Source organism: Typopeltis vanoorti, chromosome 1, assembly GCF_054136105.1.
Source record: "Typopeltis vanoorti isolate ZY-2024b chromosome 1, IOZ_Tvanoo_1.0, whole genome shotgun sequence".
NCBI classification, from domain to species: domain Eukaryota; kingdom Metazoa; phylum Arthropoda; class Arachnida; order Uropygi; family Thelyphonidae; genus Typopeltis; species Typopeltis vanoorti.
The window spans coordinates 41,799,329-41,821,633 of NC_143549.1; the positions used below are offsets into that span (position 1 = coordinate 41,799,329).

A 22,305-nucleotide genomic window follows, 5' to 3' on the forward strand; every position below is an offset into this window, starting at 1 on the left:
CTTCCTTCGTGCGGCCTAGCGCGATGGTGTGCAAACGCCACATCCACTGAGCTACACAGGCTCAGTGGGGAAAAAAAGTAGGACTTTTTTTCCCCACCCCAGAAACTCGAGTTTTTATTCAGGTAATTTAGAAACATTGACCATAAGACACACACCGTTTCTGAAAATAATACAAGCTAGAGTAAGAAACATGAAATGAAGCCACGAATTCATCAATGAGCTATTTACTTTAAAAAAAAAAAAACCCTTAGGACAAATTCTCTAATGACTTTTATTCTAAAAATTACTATTTAATTTTTATTTCTGTGATTTATCTTAAAATAAATACCTTGTCTATGCATTACTTCTATAATCTCCGAAACTCAGTCGGCTTAGATAACGCCATTTTGATTGGAAAACCCTGGATCCGAATTCAGTCTACGACGTGAAGAATCTTTATCAGGGCTTTTTCATCTGAAGATGAGTTAGCCGGTCTCATAAGGAGTTGACCGACTTTCTTCTCCTAGAAGTTCGAGTTTTTGATCCCGCAAAACAAGGACGCAATCCTTATCCTGGTAGTGTCCTATGTACAAACATAGGAGACAGCTGGAATAATGATTTTAAACCCTTTTCCGTCGGATTTGGTTTCCAATACCTGCATGATACCGTGGGAATTTCGAGGGTGGGGGTGGTCTGGAAAGTTCTGATAAAACACTTAGAACAAAAATGATATTAAAGCAACTGATATAATCACACGAAAGAACATACTAATAGCAGAGTTATGAAGGTAACTTATGTTCTTATATTCTCGTATGTTCTTGCTTGTGATAATATCAATTGCTTTAATATCATTTTTGTTCTAGCTGTTTATCAGAACTCTTCACCACCCCACTCGTATCATCAGGAAAGAATGATGATTTTTTTTTGACCAGATCTTTATTGAAATATCTGATTCTAATCACGCTTTTTCACGTGAGTAACGTGGCCAGTCAATGGCGTGTGTGTGTGTGTGTGTTGTTTAAATGATATCACATCTTGTAAAACATGCTTGATTTGCTCTAAACCGAATATCCGCCACTGAAAGTAACATGCAAAAGTTATCTAGGCATGATTTACATGCTATCTGTGTCTACGTTTTGGCATTTATGACATTTTCATTAACCTACGGAGAGTATTCTACTTATATGTTTGATTGTTTTCAGTTTTTTTTTTTTTTTTTTTTTTGCATGCAAATTATGCTCGATATACTTTTATAGTAACAGAATACTTTATAGAGACATAACTATAATTTTTATTGTCCTCTTACAAAGTCCATTACTTTGAATTGACAATTTGCATAATATTTGTTTAATTATAACTTTTGTAAAAATTTAAACAGAATACTAAAATAGAACAAAATTTTACACTTGGCAAGACATTATATTTTTATTTTTATCCTTTTCTCAAACGCGAGAAAACAAATGCGTGTACTTTGATAGGACACATGAGACTGAGCTCTTTAAATTTAATTGTCCTAATATTTCATAATATACAACACACATCCTTTCGGAATGTATTTTGAAAAGGGTGATTACCTTGATCAAGTTCGCTTTTATTATAACAAAATTTTTTGAACAAACACATTTGTTAATATGGCCACAATATGCAATTCTACCCAAGTGTAATTACAATTTTAAAATTACAATTTAAAATTACAATTACAATAATAAAATTAAATTGTTATTTAATTTTATTATTAAATAAAAATGAAATTTACAAATAAAGTGTTTTTTTTTTTTTTTCCAGTAAAGATTGCATTTTAATCTATTTGATTCGTGTTACATCCTAAATTGATTTCCATCTGTTGCTCTCCTAGTGTCTGGTTCAGCTTCTGAAACCTCTATAGTTTTATGATTTTTATGATGCAATATATGACTGAAATGTCAGTGAAAAGAAGTGTTCTAATTAGAATTCTTGCCTCTTAATTTCGAAAATTTAAGAAACAGAATTTTTATTAGTGATTAGTTTTTCATATTCGAAATTATTTTTCATCATGTGTTATATTCATCATGAATGTTGCCGATCGGTAAGCTATGTTCTTTGGGAAACAGACGTAAAGTTTTCTGCATCCATCAAAGTGGTTCTCAGTATTCTGACTTCTATTTTCATTCCCCTTTTCCGAAAATGCCATTACTCAAGTTTTCACATCGGCAACTACTTAAACTGTGTCTTAAATGCGATATATTTTGGTAGGTTTTATTGAGAACTTTTGTGTGGTTTATTACGAAGCCCTTTGACTGGAGATTTCAGACAATTCTCTCTCTCTCTCTCTCTCTCTCCATTCTTTTGAGGAGCTAAGAACATTTCGAAAGCTTTTATCAACTTATCTGATTTCAAGTTAGCCTTTTACTTCCATTCAGACCAAATGTAATCAAAATAATTTGAGTTTCTAGTTTAAACTTATTTTTTCGACGAAACCTCTTCCATTTGTATTCTTTCCCATATTTCTTTGGGTTGATCAAAGACACAAGTGAATTTTTATCCTAGATAGAGAAACTAATTATAGACTATGTAGTTCTGTTTTCGAGAGTTATGTTGTTTCAATTGATTTTATTATTATTATTATTATTATAATACGGGCACCTCCATGGAGAAAAAAGACTCATCACGGGAGACCCAATCTATCCGCACAATCTATCACACCTCTCGTTGAGTCCATTAATAGAATAAGCACCCGCAACTGACTCTGGCAACCCATTCCACTCATCCACCACTCTCCAAGCAAAAAATCTAGTCCTCATACCCCTACTAACCACACCCGATTCAACTTCCAGGGATGACCCCTTGTTCTGGTTCCTCTAGCTAAATGCAGAAACATTTCCTCAGCATCTATCCTATAAAAACCGTTTAAGCAACTTAAACGTTTCTATAATATCCTCTCTTTTTCTCCTGTCAACCAACTTCTGCAATCCATACACCTTCAATCTATTCTCATACGGAATATTCCACAGGCCACTCACCATCTTGGTTACTCGCCTCTGAATTCTCTCTGCTGCTTCCACATCCCCAAGAAATGTAGGTGACCAGACTTGAGCACAGTAATCCAGATATTGGCGTATCAAGGCCTTATAAAGAGGAATTACAACTTCCTTATTTCTACTTGTTAATGTGTTCTTCACTAGCCAAGTAAATAATCTTATGTGCTACCTTAGCAACCTTAGCAATACAGTATATCCTCTAAATTTTAACTCTCTGTCTGCTACCACCTATAAATCTCTAGCTTCATCTATTTCTGGAGTATAGTGCCATCAATGTGAAAAACGATTTGTAATATATTTATCCCAAAGTGCATAACTTTACATTTCTCAATATTAAACTGATACCCATTAGCTTTTGTCCATCTGACAGCCTATTTAAATCGTCCTGCAAGCTCTCCCTATCGCCTTGATTTTGCATCATCAGCAAACAATTGAATATTTCCTTTCAGGTTATTTCCTGTATCATTTATGTACAAATTAATCAGCAATGGTCCTCCCAGCACCGAACCTTGTGGCTCAAAACTAGTTACCTGTTTTCGCCTTGATTCTGCCCCTCCATATAATAACACTTTTTGATATCTGTCCAGGGATAGATACCACCCACTTATCTGCTTAACCAATGTCATATTCATCCCCATTCGCACTAATTTGCGTAACAGTAACAGTGTTCCATGTGATGTTCTCTCAAATGCCTTTGAAAAATCCAGCAAAATCATAAATGATATAATTTGATAATGTTTTATTTCAATTAATATTTAGCCATATTCTCACTTTGTTTATTACAGGAGTGTAATAGTTTTGAATGTCCTCCAGTTGTAGACCCAGAGAAGAGTATAATCAACATACTTTTTTTCCCCCTGATTATTGGTCCCTCATAGAGAAAAAATGTCTCTTAATATAGGGTGACGAACCTTCTCGGATTCTAATATCTTGTCTGGGCTAGATGCAATAATAGATTTTTTAAAGATTTTAGATACTTTTTTTTTATTTTGGTATTTTTTTAATTTTTATATTGGTCATCACCCTATCCTAATATGAACTTATCATAGCTACATATCACAAGCCTGCTTTTTAACGCCGCATCGTAATTATTCCAATAGATGTCGCTGTGACGTAGTGAGCAGTATCTCTGAGATAATCAAAAGTTCTGTCCGAGAAAGTAGGTTGTCTTCCTGTATGGAATGGTCTAGAACTCCTCAACTATTCCGTAAGATACATCGATAAAATTAGGCCATTTTCTGCTTATTTTGAATTAGGAAAGTTTTGCACATTCAAGGTAAAGGCATAGAATTCACTTTCTCTATTGTTTATTTTAAACGAGCAATATATGTTAAATACATATATAATTACTGCAATATGCGGAAGTAAAAGTGCCGGTACTGATATCAACACGTGGTTTACAGCGTGAGTATTAGCCGTGCATGCGGTGATAAAAGTCGGTCATGATCGTTACTACCAGTCTCCTCCTTCACCTTTTTTTTTTTGACCTTGAACTTTGTGTGTCATAGTTCTGTTTCATTGTTTCCGGGATATATGTATATAGGTTAAATATATCTATACATTTAACTATATATAATAAAATATATAATATAATTAAATTATATGTAATTAAATTATTACATGTATATATGACAAAGAATGAACATGAATATCTCCTCTCGAAATTCTAATCTTAAATGAAAATTCTGCAGTCTAGAAGGAAGGATATTTGTGATGTGTTGGGGTACATGGGCACATGTAAATTATATTAATTCAACAAGAAGTTTCAGCATTTCCTAGACAAAAAAGTTATTTTCATTTCAGATTATGAACGCAGCGCCTTTTTTTTTTTTTAATCTTAAAAACTGTCATCAGACAACAGTGAATACAAACAGTTCAGTTATTTGAAACTGAAACCAGACATTCCATGTGATTTTGGTTTTGCATATAATTAACGATAATAATAGATCCAGTGTGTGTGTGTGTATGGGGGGGGTGATAAAAGATTCCATCGCCGAAATATGGGACTAAAATGTAAATTTTCAGTAATGAAGCTAGTTGGTATTTTTCTCTTAAACCATGAAATATTTAAAAAAATAATTACTTAAATGTTATTTAAAAATTAAGTATATCAAAATTGGTAGAGCCTCTGCTACTAATGGCGCTCCCAAAAAGTTAAGCAAGTTTGAGCGCGGTTAGTAGTTTGACGGGATTCAGTCATTCGATGCCACATAATAATAATAAATCTTAAGTATGAAAATACCTAGACGCTCATAAACAGCTATTTTGCACTAGTATAATTGCGCCTTTTATCGCAGCATTGAATTCTTTTTACTGTAGGCAGTTTATTATCATTAGTAACATATTATTATTATTACTACTACGTGACACCTTTAGGAGTACTCATCGCGGGAGGGCAATCTACTCTACTTCGCTATATACATCTCATCTACTTAATTCTCCTATTATGACGTTTTTCCCCCACCGAATCGGTGCCGCTCAAAGCATCTAATTTAAACCAAAATTCAGATAACCTGATTCATTTTAGTAATCTTACTTACCAATTTTCATTAAATTCGGTCTAGATAGAGAGAAGTTGTTGTTTTGCAACAATGAAACTGATTCAGGGAACATCAGTTTCAGCTGAAGATGAATTAAGCAGCATCATATGGAGGTATCAGACATTTTCTTCTTGAAGCTCAGGAAAATGCTCAGCCATTTTCAACCTGTAAAATGTAAACTAGCTGGAGAAAATACATTCATTTAATGCACATAATATACTTGGCTTTTCACTATTTGCATCATAAAACTAACCCAAATCCTCCACAATGGCTTGCATTTTAACTATTTTTCAGTAACTTGGTGTCTTTGTTATTTTATTTTTTTATTTTTATATATTTTGGTTAATATGTTATTATTTGTATAATGTATATCATAATCAAAAACACTCCTGGATAGTCAGTTGTCAAGGGGGAAAAAAAAATTAACCATTACTTTATTGGCATTGGAATAAGTTTTGCTTGCTGTTACTTAATAATTCATTCAGTTTTGAACATTCAGATCATAGTTTTCTCCCGAGAGGTGGCTAAGCATGTGGAATTTTCAGTAATGAAGGGTTTCATGTGGAATTACAAAGGGAGCAATACAGTCGGACGATATACTTCATGGAAAAGATGTTAGTAGTGTGCTGGAAGTGGTAAACAGCCTGGTTTGCTGAGTGGTTAGCATATCCACTTTCCATCCAAAAGGCTGTTTGTTCAAATCCTGCCATGAGCATGGATATTGGTGATTTTTTGTGAAAATAATGGTGGTGTGCGGTAGATGGTGTTGGTGTAGTTGTAGTTTCAGTGGATTGAGTGAGTGGTGGAAACAGAGAGTTGTAGAGCAGATGCCCCCCCCCGATGAGTCTTTGGACTCCCTGGAAGTGTCATAAAATAAAAATAATCAAATAAAGTAGCTGACCACATACCAAGAGTTAAGAGAATTCATAAACTGGGAATTAAATGGACAAGTATAAAGCACAGGCCAGAAGAATGAAGAATTACTGTAGTAAAGAAGGCAAAATCAGAATATGAGAGATTATTTGAATGAGCCAAGAGTAATTCAAAAGAATTCTTTCAGTATGTGGCAAGTAAAAAAAAAAAAAAAAAAAAAAAAAGAATGACCACAGTGGTATGATTTTGTAAAACAAAGATATCAAGAAATTGTATACTTAGTTTAATCCTTATCCAAGTGTAAGCAAACAAAGTTTGCTCCTGAAGTATTTTCAGGACTGGGACAACTCGTGGTACAGGTGGTATGACTTCACATCACTTGCCTTAGTATTCCATTATGCAAAGCAAAAAGGTCAAAACCGGTCTGGGTAGTGACCCTTCCCATAATGTATGCAAAGAGATGTGCTTTGCATTTTGGGATACTAAGGCAAGTGATGTGAAGTCATACAACCTTTACCACAAGTTGCCCCAGTACTGAAAATACTTAAGGTGCAAACTTTTGTTTTGCTTACACTTGGATAAAGGATTAAGCCAAGTATATAATTTCTTGGTATCTTTAATTTATATTATAACCAAGTGGAAATTTTTTCAGTCACCTCCATAAAGGAGGTTATAAGACAGAAGTATCAAAGTGACAGCTGAATTGGATTAAGGTTATGGCAGCATGGTAATATTATTAGACTTTGCAAAGGCATTTGACCATATACTGCAAGGAATTCTGATACATAAATTACATCAAATGGATAAGAGAGTGGTTGTTAGAGGATACTAGACAATAGTTTATTCAGGAGCAGAGACCTGTAGAAAGTCTGTGATGGTATGCCACAAGGCTCTGTACTTGGGTCACTACTATTTAATTTGTAATGTTCATTAATGATATAGGAAATGGTCTGAGAGGAAATATTCAGTGTCTGATGATGAATCAAAATTAGGTAGAGCAGTAGTAGTAATAAAGATGTTGATATTTTACACCATCATCATCAAATTCCTGCCATGTACCCTCAAGGGGTGTATAGGATATGATAGTACTACATGAAAAAAATTACATCATTACTAACTTCCTATCTACAATTTTCCTCCAAATCAGTCTGTTACTTGTCAAGACTCCAAAATTATCAGATCTTATCTTTCTATCGTCTAAGGCACTTTGTACCGTATCAATCCACCTATATCTTGGTCTTCCTCTGGGTCATTTTGCTGCCAACCTGGCATAGCAACACTTGTTTTGCTAATCTTTCTTCTCCCATTCTGTGTAAGTGACCATACCACCTGAGATTAGCTCTGCTAATGCATTCCTGGATGCTGACAATGTCAAGTTCTTTCCTAATATCTTCATTTTTAATATAATATTGCCATTGATGCCATCTGTTCAAGCCTATAATCTTTCTCAGGACTCTCATATCTGCGGTCTCTAGTCTTTGGTCAAGTGTTTTATTTCTGACCCAGCTCTCAGATCCACAAGTTAAAACTGATTTGAACACTGTCTTGTATACAGCTAATTTAGTGTTCTGACTGATTTCTCTCTTATTCCATATGAATTTATTCAGCTGACTTCCCACCATACCAGCTTTGCTGATTCTGTTGTATATTTCTATATTTAATTTACCATTCACTAAAAATTGTGCCTAAGTAGCTGAAATGTTTTACTTGTTCCACAGGTTCTCCATTCACAACACAGTTGACATTTTCACTGATTCTGCCTATTTTCATTGTCTTTGTCTTTTTATTGTTGACCTTCATACCATACCTATTACAACAGTTATTCGATTTAGTCAGAGAATCTTGCAGACTTGTAGCGGATTTATTTAGAAGTATAACATCATCCGCATAAATCAAACACATTAACATCTCCAATTTTGATATCATGTTTAATATCACTTTCCTTCATAATGTGATCCATATAGATAATGAATAACAGAGGGGATAATGTACATCCTTGTCTCACACCAGATTTAACATTGAACCATCTCCCTGTACTTCCTTCAATTCTAACTGCTGACTTACAACTCAAATAAAGACTAAGTATTGCTTGACATAATGCCCCATTGACACCATATAACTGTAGCGTATTGAATAGCTTCTCTCTTGGCACCTTGTCATATGCCTTTTCCAAATCGACAAAAAAACTTCAATACAGATCTTTGTTATATTCCCATGCTTTCTCGACTATTTGTCGTAAAGTGAAGATCTGATCCTGACAGCCTCTATTTGGCCAGAATCCAGCTTGTTCTTCACCCAGCTTTTCTTCCACAATTCTTCTCAACCGTTTCTCGAGTATACTTGCATAGATCTTGCCAGGAACACTCAGTAGGGAAATACCTCTGTAATTCTCACATTCAGTTTTATTTCCCTTTTTTATATATGGGTACTATGAGCGCTCTACTCCAATCATCGGGAATTCGTCCCTCTGTCCAGGCTTTCTGAACTATGCAGTGCAGCCACTGTAAGACTTTTATACCACCATACTTCAGCATTTCTGGTCGAATATCATCTACTCCTGCTCCCTTTCCACGTTTCAAGCCTTTGATGGCTTTTTCTACTTCAAGTATGGATTTACAGGATGATTTAAATAGACTAGCAGCATGGGCAAAGGAGAATTGATATCAGTTTAATGTGGCAAAGTGTAAGGTTTTGCATTTTGCAGTGGAAAGATACCAGCTGTCTACCATATTGATGGAACTGTACTCCAGGAATTTGATGAAGCCAGGAATTTGGGGGTTGTTGGTGGATAGGGTGTTGAAGTTGGAAGTGTCTAAAATATATCATAGGATTACCTGGTTATTGAAGAACACCCTGAGCAGAGATAAGCAGGTTATTATTCTTTATAAGGCTTTGCTGAGGCCTCATCTGGATTACTGTGTATAGATCTTGCTGATTTTTTTTTTAGAGATGTGGATGAGATGGAGCAAATTTAGAGGCAAGTGACAAATATGGTGGCAGGTTTGTGTGATGCCCAGTATGATGAGAGATTGAATATTTGTAGGTTACAGAGTCTGGTCGATTGGTGAATGGGGGTGGGGATGCAATAGAGACATATCAGTTGCTTTGGGGGGGGATTATAGGATTGATGTGGAGGAAAAGATTGGTTGATTGGTAGAGCCTCTGCTACTAATGGCTCAAAAAAAGTTAAGCAAGTTTGAGTGCGGTTAGTGGTTGGAAGGGTATCAGTTGTTCGATGCTGTTGGCACACTCTCCCTCGATGTGTCTTTGGACTCCCTGGAGGTGTCATATAATAATGTGAATTAATGTGAGGAAAAGTAGAATTCATCCATAAAAATTAAGAGTTTGGATAGCTAGAGAGTGAGGACTAGATTTTTTTTTTTCTTGGAGAGTGGTGAATGAATGATTTCAAGGCAAAATATGAAAGATATTGTAGCAGTATTGATAATTAATGTTTTTGAAATGGGCTTCCTGTTATGAGTCTATGGACTCCATGTAGTTGCCCATATGTTTTAATAATAGTAGTAGTAATAATAAAATAAAATCTATATAAATTTTAATAAAAACTATGGCATGAGCAGCAGTCTCTTCAATTGAAAGAGTTCAATTTAAAAAAGACCTAGATTCACATTTTATCTAAGATATGCAAGAAACATTTATAAAGAATTTTTTTTTAAAGGCTGTATTTTTATGCTGACTCTAGAACAGTGTGAATTTCACAGATATAATACACATGGCTCATTACCTTACTTTGCCACAATCAACAATAACTAACAAGCAAACAAATTAAAAAAAAATGTTCTCAATTGCTCCCTCTAGTATAATGCATACTGGCATGGAAAGGTTTATAGTAGGAAAAAGAAGTGGATGGCTGAAATATACATAATTACACAATGATATTTGTTCAAAGTATCACTGTGTAATACTTTGAAAACAAGTATTACACAGTGAAATACTTTGAACAAGTATTTGTAACACTTGATACTTGTATAATACAGCGAGTCTTGTTCAAAGCGGAATCACAAGGGACCGAATATATTTTCCACATTGGCCAAGTTTCCGCATTATACAAAATTGCAAAAAAAATTTAAAATCCATTAAAATCATATTACATGGTACATACCTGTTTATGAGTGAAAATCGGCAGTGCTGGCTCTTGTAAGTAGGTGATACTTGTAGCCCTATGTTATTAATATAATAGTAATAATAATAATAACACATTATTAAAGTACTGTATTAATGTTCTATTACACTGCACATTACACGTTTCCAATATACAACTCATTGAGATTTCTCCCACAGATTCAACAAAGAAACTTGTTTCCACTTTTTTGTGATCATGTCTTTTTGAATGCAGTCCTTAACTGTATACAATAGTTCAAGAAGATTGGAAGAGTTTGAATCAATTGCAAACTGCATTACTTCACTGATGCAATGAAAATTCATGTGTATGAATTTTCGTTGAAATATCCTGTTCTCTGGCTGCTGCTGCTTCTTCTCTTTCTTCCTCCTCCATATCCTCCACATATTTGTTTTGTGTATTTCTTACTGCTAGTAGAGCTGTAGCAGATTCAAAGCTTAATGTGTGGCTAAGATGGTCATCACTCTGAACAAAGTTCTCTGTATCACAGGAAAGTTCTTTTCCTCAGAAGAGATTAGATATTGCAGCAATGTTTTCACTCGCCTCCTCCAAATTCTTTGCAACATCGCTTTCCCCCAAACCCAGCTTTAGCAAAACACTTTTTCATTGTTTCTGCTTTAATTTTCTTCACTGCCAACCCAATCCAATTCACGGCATCCATAACCGATACAGATCTTGCTAATGCATAAGAGCTATCGGCTTCTTTTACATTTGAAATCAAAGATTGCATCAGAAATCGTCTGTAGTGTGATTTGAATGTCTAAATAACACCCATATCCATGGGCTGTAAAACACTTGCTGCATTTTCTGGGAACTGATTTTTTACATTTGAAATGTTACCTTTGGATTGCAGGTAGTATTGTCAAGAAAAAGATGACATTTCTAATTGAAGGGGGGATAGTAAATCCTGTTTTATTTTATATAGCCGGGTATGAAACTCGGATCGAAATCCATAGTTTCATGCTGAAAAAAACTATCGGCAGAACCAAGTGTAAATGATCACTTGGGTAGTACAACTCCAGGGCAACTCCATGCAGAGGTGGAGCAAGCTCCGTCACTAACTTTAATATTCTCTCATAATGTAAAACACAGCTCATAAGAGATGTATATATATACTGTTTTACATTATGAGAAGAGGTCACTACCCAGACCGGTTTCAACCTTTTTTGAGGTGTATTTAAGTAAAGACCTCTCTAAAAAAATTAGGATGATCCCTTGACCACTCCATAATAGCCGAAAGACCGTCCAACTCAGCATTGTTCCACTCAGTGACAGACTCACTCCGTCACCGAGAAGAACTTCTCAGCGTTGGCTCTATCCAGTGGCAGGCTCACCCCACCACCAGCCAGAGCCATAATCTCAGCAGTGGCCCTACTCAGAGACAGGCGAAAACCTATCCCAAGCAGAGCCTCTCATATATATATCCAGCGTCTACCTCTCATCAGTGAGTAGGTAGACCTGGAATATCAAGGTTTTAAGTGAAACCAAACTTGCATACCGCTACTATTGAATTGCCAAAGTAGTGTACAACTATATTGTTAATTACTAAGATAATAAACCAAAAGGCTATTTCATCGGCAATATATGCTAATTGAAAGGGGGATAATAAATCCCGTTTTATTTTATATAGCCGGGTACGAAAATAAAATAAAATGGGATTTATTTTTTTAAAGCCAAATATGGCTTTAAAACAATGTAGGATTTAATATCCCCTTAATTTAAATAATGTTTACATCGCAGAAATGAAGCCTATTGGCGCTTTATTTATTTCAAAAAATTTATGGTGCACCTTTTTGACAACTCGTATAGCAGAGTATATAAGTTCTTTTTCGCTATACCCTTAGTATTACTTTGGTCTAGTAATACTAAGGGTCTACTCTCTGACGAGATCTCAATAAAGATTGAAACCGATCTGGGTAGTGACCTCCCACCATAATGTATAACATCATACATCTCCTAGGAGATGGGTTGTACATTATGGGAAATACTAAGAATAGTGATTAGAACTTTCTCCACCTTTGCTACGAGTTTGCCCTAGTTTGTACTATGTACTTGGACTACGTGCTTTGGCTTACGATAGTAGCCGCCGATACTTTTATAATCACTATATTCGGCATTAAACTCTTTGATTCTGATCTCAGAGTTTCTTATTCGGCTTTAAAACAATGTGGGGTTTAATATCCCCTTAATTTAAATAATGTTTACATCGCCAAAATGAAGCCTATTGGCTCTTTATTTATTTCATAAACATTACTTTTTTAGGGCCACTATTTAATTTTTATATCGATGATATAGGGAAACATTTAAGGGGGGGGGCAGTAGTTAATAAAGGTGATGTAGATATCCTATGGGATGATTTAAATAAATTGCTATTGTGGACAAAGGATAATGATTGTCAATTTAATGTTGCAGAATGTAAGGTTATGCACTTTGGGTTGAAAAGGTTGCATACATATTGATGGTACTTGCAGGAAATTGATGAAACTAGGAACTTGGGATAATGGTGGACAGAAACTTGTAGTTCCGATGCCATATTGCAAAAGTTGGTAAAATAGCTCAAAGAATTACTTGGATGTTGGATGTTGCCTAATCCATATTGTTCTTTGTTAGTTTTCCTCTCTACAATTTTTTAGTCTTAAATATACCTGCATGAAATACTCAGTTGGCAAATTTTTCTATAAATTTTCTTTGTTTTATTTACTTTTAATGAACTGATATTTATGAAAAGACTCCTCACATCTTGTATTCAACCTTTAGGCCAAGCTTTCATATTCTTCTTTTTAGCCATTTTCTGTCCACTGCTGGATGAACGCCTCCTCCAGCCACCTTTTTCTGGCAATGGTTGACCAATTTTTCACAACAGAATTTGACAATTCATTACTTCACCTTCTTTCAGGACATCTTGGCCTTGTTTCCCTTTTTTTTTTTTTTTGGAATCCAGTTTGTTAGTATGGTGGCCCATCACTCATCTTCTCTTCTGGATAAACGTCCAGCCCATTTCCATTTTAGTCGCCTGTGGTGAAGAATGGTGTCAGATAAGAGTCTGGCTTCTTATCCAGGTGTTTCGCTTCTTATCTTTTAATGTGATGTCTAGCATCAGCCTCTTTGAGTTGCTGCTAGTGTATTTGTCAGTACTTTTGTTAGAGACCAAGTTTCATAACCATATATGATGACTGGAAGTATACACTATATCTCTTTCCAAGAAATTGTTTTCTATTATTATGTTTTTTGGAGTTGCAAAATGATCATTTCAGATTATTTCACATTATCAGCATTCATCCCAAGATGATCTTGTTTTCTTGACTCTTTATTAAGTCTCGCTTCAATAGTTTCTCTAGATACTCAATGCCAAATTGATTTAAGTGCAGGCCATCTCTCTTAATACAAGTCCTTTTTACCATCAAACTTACTCATCATATCCAAAAACTCTTGTCCATTTATTTTACATAGCTTGCACATTAAATCATGTACTGTCATAGCTAAAGAAAGCTATTACTCTCATACCTCAGTAATAAATAATTTTTACTTTCTTTTCTTTTTTGCTTTTCCATCAAGCCTTTCTGTATTTATCACTACTTATTGCATTTTACCTCCTGGGAAGCTTGATGTAGTGACTTCATCTTTAAGTGCAAATTTAATTATGAATCATTATACCATATTACTTGTTTTTATTATATTCTGATTGATTCACCTTATTATAATTATTAACTTACAAATTTACATGCTTTCTCAAACTTTCTGGTCAATTTTCTAATAATTCCTTTTAATCTTGAAACTTTGTAGTTAGTTTTTCTTCATTTATATCAAGTTTTCCCAAACATTTTTTCCATGGCCTGGTTATTTACTCCATCTTCATTATCCACTAAAATTTTTATGGCCAATAGGTAAAATAAAACAGATTTGAATGTCCATAGAGTTTTCATATATCTATCCTATATATATAAAATGATAAGCCTTCTTATGTCACGTTTTTAAACTCGGGCTACCCTGAATATCGAGTCTTCAAAATTTGAGTCATCAGAATTCAAGGGGAACTGGCCTATCAGTCCGGAACTCAGGGTGGATGGGTGCCATAGGCACAGGGGAGCCCCCTTTTGAAGACTCGACACTCGGGCTACCCTGAGTGCTGAGGCTTTCTTTCAGAATTCGAGTCATCAGAATTCAAGGAGAACCCGCCTACCAGTCCGGAACACGGGGCGGGCATAGCTCCCTAGTTATTATTATAATAAAGAAACATTTACTCTTACAAAAATATAAAGAAATTAAACTAAAGCCAAGTAATTTATTAATGAGCAGTGTGATGCTGTTGTTTGCTAACTAGAAACTTCAGGTTTGGAGGAAAAGATGATAACTTTATTCTTAAATCTGGTTCGACTTCCACTACTTTACTTTACTCTGAACAAAGAGACTGTGAAATGGTGATGCGGATGTGGACGGAGCCTGTTTTTCGTCTCTATTAATTAAATTATTTATTCATTAGTCCTGATTAAACACTATTTACTTGTATTTCGAAACCAGTGTGGGTAGTGATCCTTCCCTTAATGCATAGCATTATACATGTCTGCAAGGATATGTGCTCTGCATTATGGGATACTAAGGCAAGTCATATGAGTTACCCCAGTCCTGAAAATACTACAGGTGCAAACTTTATTTGCTTACACTTGGATAAAGGATTAAATCAAGCATATAATTTCTTGGAATCTTTTATTTATAGTACAATTAAGTGGAAAAACTTCCAACAACTATCTCTAATCCAGAATATTTTAATAATTGGTTCTTAATAGGGTTAGAGGTCTTAATGTTTACAAATCAGTAGATACATCCTGTGGATGAAGATGATGCAGTTCATTTTCCCATGGAATTTTTAAATTTGCTTAATTCACCTGGATTCCCTGGTCATGAAATAAAATTGAAAATAGTGTTCCTATTATGTTACTCCGAAATCACCCCCACCCCAAATCTTTACAATGGAACTAGACTTTAAGTAAAATCATTGAAACTTGATATGATAAAAGCTGTGATATTTATAGGTCCTGGTATCAGAGAACTTGTCTTCATTCCTCAAATATGCCTCATTTTCCTTCAGACTATCCATTTGCATTCAAACAGTTACAATTTCTAATAAGAGTTTGCTTTGCAGTGATGATTAATAAAGCCTAAGAACAGACTATTAGATATGCAGATTTAGATTTAAGAAGTGTTTCTTTCAGTCATGGGCAGTTATATGTAGAATGTTGTTGAGTTAGCAGCCCTTAGAATTTCATTATTTTTGTTGAAGATGATGAAACTTTTAATGTTGTTTACAAAGAAATGTTATAATGCTCACAATTCTACACTATGATGAAAGCACCAGTACCAGATACTCGAGTAAATATCCTGAATATAAGTTTAATACTAGCTGAGCCCTCTCACTTCACCTTGGTGAAGTGAGAGGGCTCAGCTAGTATTAAATAATAAATTTAAATAAATGATATTCAAAGCTGTTTAAGTGCAAATGAGAACTTGCCCAGAGTGAGTTGATGTTACAACATTTTTAGCATAAAATGGGCTCAGATTTGTTCAAAGCATGAATCGCATCAAGCTACAAAAGGACAATTAAGCAACAATTTATAATTTTAGTATTTGCAGTTTGGATTCAGCACCTCCTCAAAATATATTAATTAATTTGATGATATTAATTTGGTGACCAGTGTAATTTTAATGATTGACACTTGACATAGCCATCGGTAGTAACCATGCTATTCGGTTCATTTATTGGTTAATGTTTCCACTTTTCAACCAATAGGATGTCAGTTTTGAATTCAATGGTCCCATAGGTATTTGTAAAAATATTATTAGGTGGGAGATGATTTTTATCACTAATTATGAAACCATCACCCTGAGATAATTTCATCTCATTACTCTATAGATCAAATGATCTCTAGAGCAGGATTCCTTGATTATCTAACCTTTACTCGTTGTGCTAAATACAAATACAATTGCTTTGTAGCCTTTCATAGATGGAATTCACAAAGTATAGACATTTCACATCACTGTTTTCAGGGATGAAGTTATAAGCTGTTGTTGCCACATCTGTTGAAATGCAAATCTGTGTAACTCTTTCTTTTTGATTCCAGAGAATTTGAAAAGAAAAGTGTGCCACGGAACCCTAACATAGGTACTATAGTAGTATACATACAAATGTATATAAACTGCTTTCATTTATATCACTTCTATTAATTTGATATGATAAGAATTGCATACATAACATTTCAAAATTTTCAATAAAGATTGGTAAATAGTTGAATCGTACAAGAATTTACTGTTTGCTAATTCGTCCTCCCCTCTCTTTTTTTGCAGAAATGTGGAACTCAAGGCATAATTCTAAGCTTTTGAAAACATCCCTTTCAAACTACATTTCCAAACTTCATTTTAAGAGGTGGAAAGCAGGTGAAGGACAGGTGAGATTAAAGTATTCATATAGTGCTTCATTTGCTTGCAATCTTAACTTTGTCAGCCTTAGCTTGCAACCTAACAATAAAATTTACTTAGCATTTCTCAAATTATCTTTGTTTCTGTACTAACTTATAACAAAGAATAACTATCTTTTTTGTGAATCCAAGCTAACTTTTAGAGAAATTTTATATTCATAGTACTTCATGAAGTAACCAAATTTTCATGATATTCATGTCATGAATACAACAATAGGGACTAATGACATATGAATTTACTAAAATAATCATGATAAAATTTAATTGAATAACTACAGTACAAAGAGAAATAAACAGCAGATTTAATTGTTTCAATATTTTGTCTTGTCATAGAAACATCTTCAGGATTACAATATTAAATTGCAATAATAATACATACAAAAACACAACAAGAAACAATAAGTAGAAAAAATTAGACTATATATAAAGACTAAAGTCCTATGAGACACCCTCTATGGACACTGTTGGCTGGCCTAAGTTGTTGGGCAGGAGGCCTAAGAATTAAAGTTTCCCAAATCATGGGAAACCATGATTTGGAAAACTTCACTATGATTGAGCATAAGTTTTCTTCTATCTGATTCTGTGCAATGTACCAAGGCATGGTCAACTAGACCTGACTGACCATAGTTGTGGAACAGATGTATTTTTTTTTTTTTTTTTTTTTTGTGCTCATCTAGGTGGGTGTTAGCAGATCTTCCAGTCTGACCATATTATGATTAGTTCCAAGAACAAGGAAAACCTTTAAACACCTGGAACAAAGAGAGGGAGGAAGTAAAGAAGTGAAGGGAGAAGAAGAAAAGCCATCATCAAGTGAGTCTTGAAAGCAGTGCAGAGATTGTGATGTAAATATACTGTTAAATTTTATCATGAGGGTAAACCTAAGCACCTAAGCCAGAATACATGTTTATTAAACACAGTGATTGTCTGAACTCACTGTTCCTTTGAACTGGCTTGTATAATTTAAGGATCAGCACAGGAAATATTCCACTGGAATGAAAAGAATATATAATGATCCCATTGCATAGGAATGAAGGCAAGACTGTTGGGTTTAACTATCAACCTGTAAATATCTAGAGATGTGAAGATTTTGGAAAAGTTGATATGAGATTGCATACAGAAATGAGTTGACTGAGAATATATTTTGCAGTGAACAGCATGGGTTTACTAAGAGATGATCATGTTTGAGTAACTTGCCATTTTATAATAATGTTACTGTTGAATTAGACAAGGGAAATAAATTAATACACCATGATACTTTTGGACTTTTCTGATTGATAGATATCAAAAAGTGGCACATAAGTGTGATGTAGTCAGGAATGAAACTGACATGTAGCACTTGCAGAATGATTTGAATAGCTGGAATTGTGGGCATGTGAAAATGGCTGTAAGTTAAATATTAGTAAATGTAAAGCTATCCACTTAGGTGTAATCAGATATCCAATGGTGTATTATATTGATTCGATCGATGCATAGGCTATGTAGAAGGAATGGAGGTGAGTTTTTGGATGTGTGGAGTGAGCTTCAGGGAAAATTGGATTTGTACAAGAGAGATGGCCTACACCTGAATGTATTTGGTATCAGGAGTCTGGAAAAACTAATAACTGGTATGAGACCTAACACAGAGTCAGGGAAACTAAATTATGAAGGGGGGAATAGTGTGAATGTAAGAGCGACAATGGTATACAACTGTTTTAAAGACTGGAATGGGCTTTGTTATGGAAATGTTGACGAGGCAAGAACGATTTCGGGTTTGTTTGCCCGGTTCAGACCCATCATGTGTGCAAAGATGTCTACATGTGTAAGGCATTAGAGAAGAATATGTATCTCCAAGATGTCCAACTGTATCAGGCAGACTGCAAACAAGAGTATACAAAAGATTATGCAGGTAGATTATTATGTCTGAACACGAATGCTAGCAGTATTAGAAACAAAGAGGTAGAGTTTGTTGCCTTCGTCGATATGTTGCAACCTCAGATTATAGGAATTAATGAGACCTGGCTATTAGAATCAGACCTACTAACTGGTATCGAGTGTCATTGGTATTTTTAGGAAGGATAGAGTGGAGGGGAGGGGCGTGCTGCTAATGATATTGGATGACTTAAATCCATTTAGAGTTGAAACCTATGAATGTAGTAATACTACTAACAATATTTCATGTGGTAGTGAGTTTGAATCCATTTGGTGTGAGGTGGAATCTAACAAGACAAATTACATAGCAGGGTGTTGTTACAGACCTTGTGGATCAGTTGCTGGTGATGAAGAAATGCATCACCAAATAGAAAAGATGAGCACGAAAAGAGTAATCATAATGAGAGACTTATCCAAATATTGATTAAGTAGCAGTAGAATCTCATGAGAAGAATGGAAATGCATTTATTAAACTGTTGCGTGACAACTTCCTCAAGCAACATGTGACAGAAGGAACTCGAGGTCAAAGAGTGTTAACTATTCCGCCTGCAGTTGGTGACAGTGATCATGTGGTACTCACTTGGGAAGTGACTAAGTTTATGAATGTTCCATTCAGAAAAAGTTACATGCTGAACTACAAGGCAGGAAATTATGACCAACTGAGGAGTATACTTAGTTCAGTGGAATGGGATTGGTTGCTGGATGGAAAGAATATCGACAGTTCATGGGATGCATTTAAAAAATACTTAAATGATGTGATATCAGAATGTGTTCTGAGAGTTCGAAGAATAAATAGAGTAGGAGTCAAATGGATGTATAATTTTAATAAGCAAGAGATTTGTAAGAAAGACGATGTGGAAGGAATACCGTTTGCATAAGGATGATGTCATTATGAACGTTATAAGCTATAGAATAGTCGCAACTGTTGTACGGAAAGCAAAGTCTGATCCGAAAAGAAACTGGCTCTGCGTGCTAAAGACAACCCATGAGAATTTTATTGATATGCTGCAAGTAAAAGAAAGAATGAATATGAAACAATAACTCTTCTAAATCTAAATGGCGTGAGGGTTACAGATGCAGAAGAGATTGTTCAGTTAATGAGTGCCCATTTTGTTAAAAAGCTATGAAACTGGTGAACTCAACATTTGAGCTCACTGTTACCTCTTTTCTAGATGAAGAAACGCAGGTGTGTGAGGCCAAAGTATTAGATCTGTTGCACAAAATTAATAAGAATTCAGCAATATGGACCGATGGAATATCAGCATGTGTGCTAAAAGAGAGTTCAGCTGAGTGGCCATTCCTTTGACAAGGCTGTTTAATGAGAGTCTCAAAACAGGGAATATTCTGCAGAAATGGAAGGAATGTATGGTAATTCCATTGCACAAGGGTGATGCAAAGACTGATGTATCTAAGGAGTGGTGGTGAAGATTTTGGAAAAATTGGTTAGGGCTCGCATTCAGAAATGGGTTGACAGTGAATATCTACTTTGCAATAAATAACATGGGCTTACTAAGGGAAGGTCATATTTTTTAGCAACTTATAACAATGTTACTATTGAACTAGACACGGGGAATGGATACACCATGATACTTTTGGATTTTGTTAAGGCTTTTGACAGAATACAGTATGGCAGACTGCTGCATAAATTGGAGAAAATTGGTTTGGGTTATACAATATTAGCATGGATAAGAGGATGGCTGACCGAAGCATTGTTGTCTTGGCTTGCACATCCCCTGAGACACTTTGCAAGTGCGGCAGTAGGCGACCTCCGGGGCGATTCCTGGACAACTTCGGGTGACTGATTGGCCTGATACGCTATTCCTCCCTTCCAGGGTTAGCAGCCCTGGTAGGGTTAAGTTTCCTCGCTTGCAATAACTCATCAGATGAAGGCTTCGCCTCTTATAGGCCGGAGCCAGGAAACTCGTCGAGTGTGAATCCAGATGTCTGTTTCTTGTTTGGAGGTGATCCTGCCACCCATCCCAGTGGCATCCTCAGGAAGAAAGTTAAAAGAAAGCTCTGCAAAGACTTTCATGAACTCATTTATTCAAGTTCTCATCATGCTTGTTCTGGTGGTCAAGGAGTTCCCAATCTCAGACACTTCGTATGTCAGGTCTGCGATTGTGCATTCTCCACCACAGTTGGCCTCGCCATGCATTGCGCCTTGAAACATCCAGCCGAAACCAATGCTGCAATAAGAACAGAGCACATCAAAGCACGTTGGACTGCTGAAGAAGAAAAGATTCTCGCAGCTCATGAGATCGAGTTGACAGTTCGAGGGATAAAGACAATCAATGAGGCTTTATTTAAGGTGTTCCCATTAAGATCTAAAGATCTTAATGGGAATACCTTAAATAAAGTCAAGTGTCATAGACAGAAAGCCAGTTACAAAGCCTTAGTTCAAGAATTGGCAGCCCATCTGCCACAGGTAGGGACAGGTGATATCTCCTGTCCCTGCCTCTCCATCTTCCAGCCACCATCCTGCTATTGAAGAAGAGGCATTGATTCTCAGACTGACATCATCTCTTGATGATCCTCCTCTTTCAGAATATAACCATCAAATTCTTAAATCTCTCATCCAGACTCACCTTCTGGGAATGGATATCACAGATCAGTTAAATAACTACCTCCATGCTGAATTCTCCGAACACTTGATGCCTCGTCAACATTAGCCTACTTCTCATTCTACAATGGCTTTGTCAAATAGGAAGCAGAGGTGGAGGGCCTATGCAGCTATGCAGGCCCTCTATAAAAAGAACAGAGGGCAATGTGCCAAAACCATCCAGGACAGTGCTTCCCCTCCACCTCTAGCAGACTTACATGATGATTTTGTTAAATTCTGGAGTACAGTCTTTTCTGCTCCGCCTCCACACTTCCCTGATGATGATGATGACAACCTATAATATTGAGATCCATTCCTGCTCTTCAAATATACCAGCCTGTCTCCATCCAAGAGATTAAAGCAGCTCTTTCATCCAATTTCTCTGCCTCCGGTCCTGATGGCTTTCCTGTGTCTAGACTTCGGAAGGTGCCATTGAAGATTCTTCAAGACTTATTGAACATTATCCTTTCCGGTAATGCAATACCACCATACCTACATACTTCGAGAACTATCTTAGGAATGAAGATAGTTCTCGAAGCACATAGGTATTGCATTACCTGCAAGAAACTTCAAGCTGTGCATCAGACTTTAGACCTATTACCATCTCCCCTGTGATACTTAGACTCTATTATAAAATTTTAGTTAAACGACTTCAGCAACATATACAGCATGATTATACACAGAGCTTTTGTCCCTTCAGACGGCTGTGCTGAGAATATATATCTTCTTTCTTCTCTCTCTCTCTGATTCCTGCTGCCGCCTTAAGTCTCTACATATG

The 22,305-nt window shown here is 35.6% G+C and overlaps 1 protein-coding gene across 1 annotated transcript in view; it reads left to right on the top strand.

The window, feature by feature from the left end:
* The first annotated feature begins 4,174 nt into the window (after positions 1–4,174).
* The window catches only part of LKRSDH (lysine ketoglutarate reductase/saccharopine dehydrogenase), a 363,892-nt gene continuing 345,761 nt past the window's right edge, over positions 4,175–22,305 (top strand). Inside the window, exons 1-2 of the mRNA XM_090398943.1 lie at positions 4,175–4,272; positions 16,890–16,990. Of these exons, the coding sequence (XP_090255069.1) occupies positions 16,892–16,990 (99 nt within the window). The 5' untranslated portion in view covers positions 4,175–4,272; positions 16,890–16,891. The remainder of the gene's footprint in view (positions 4,273–16,889; positions 16,991–22,305) is intronic.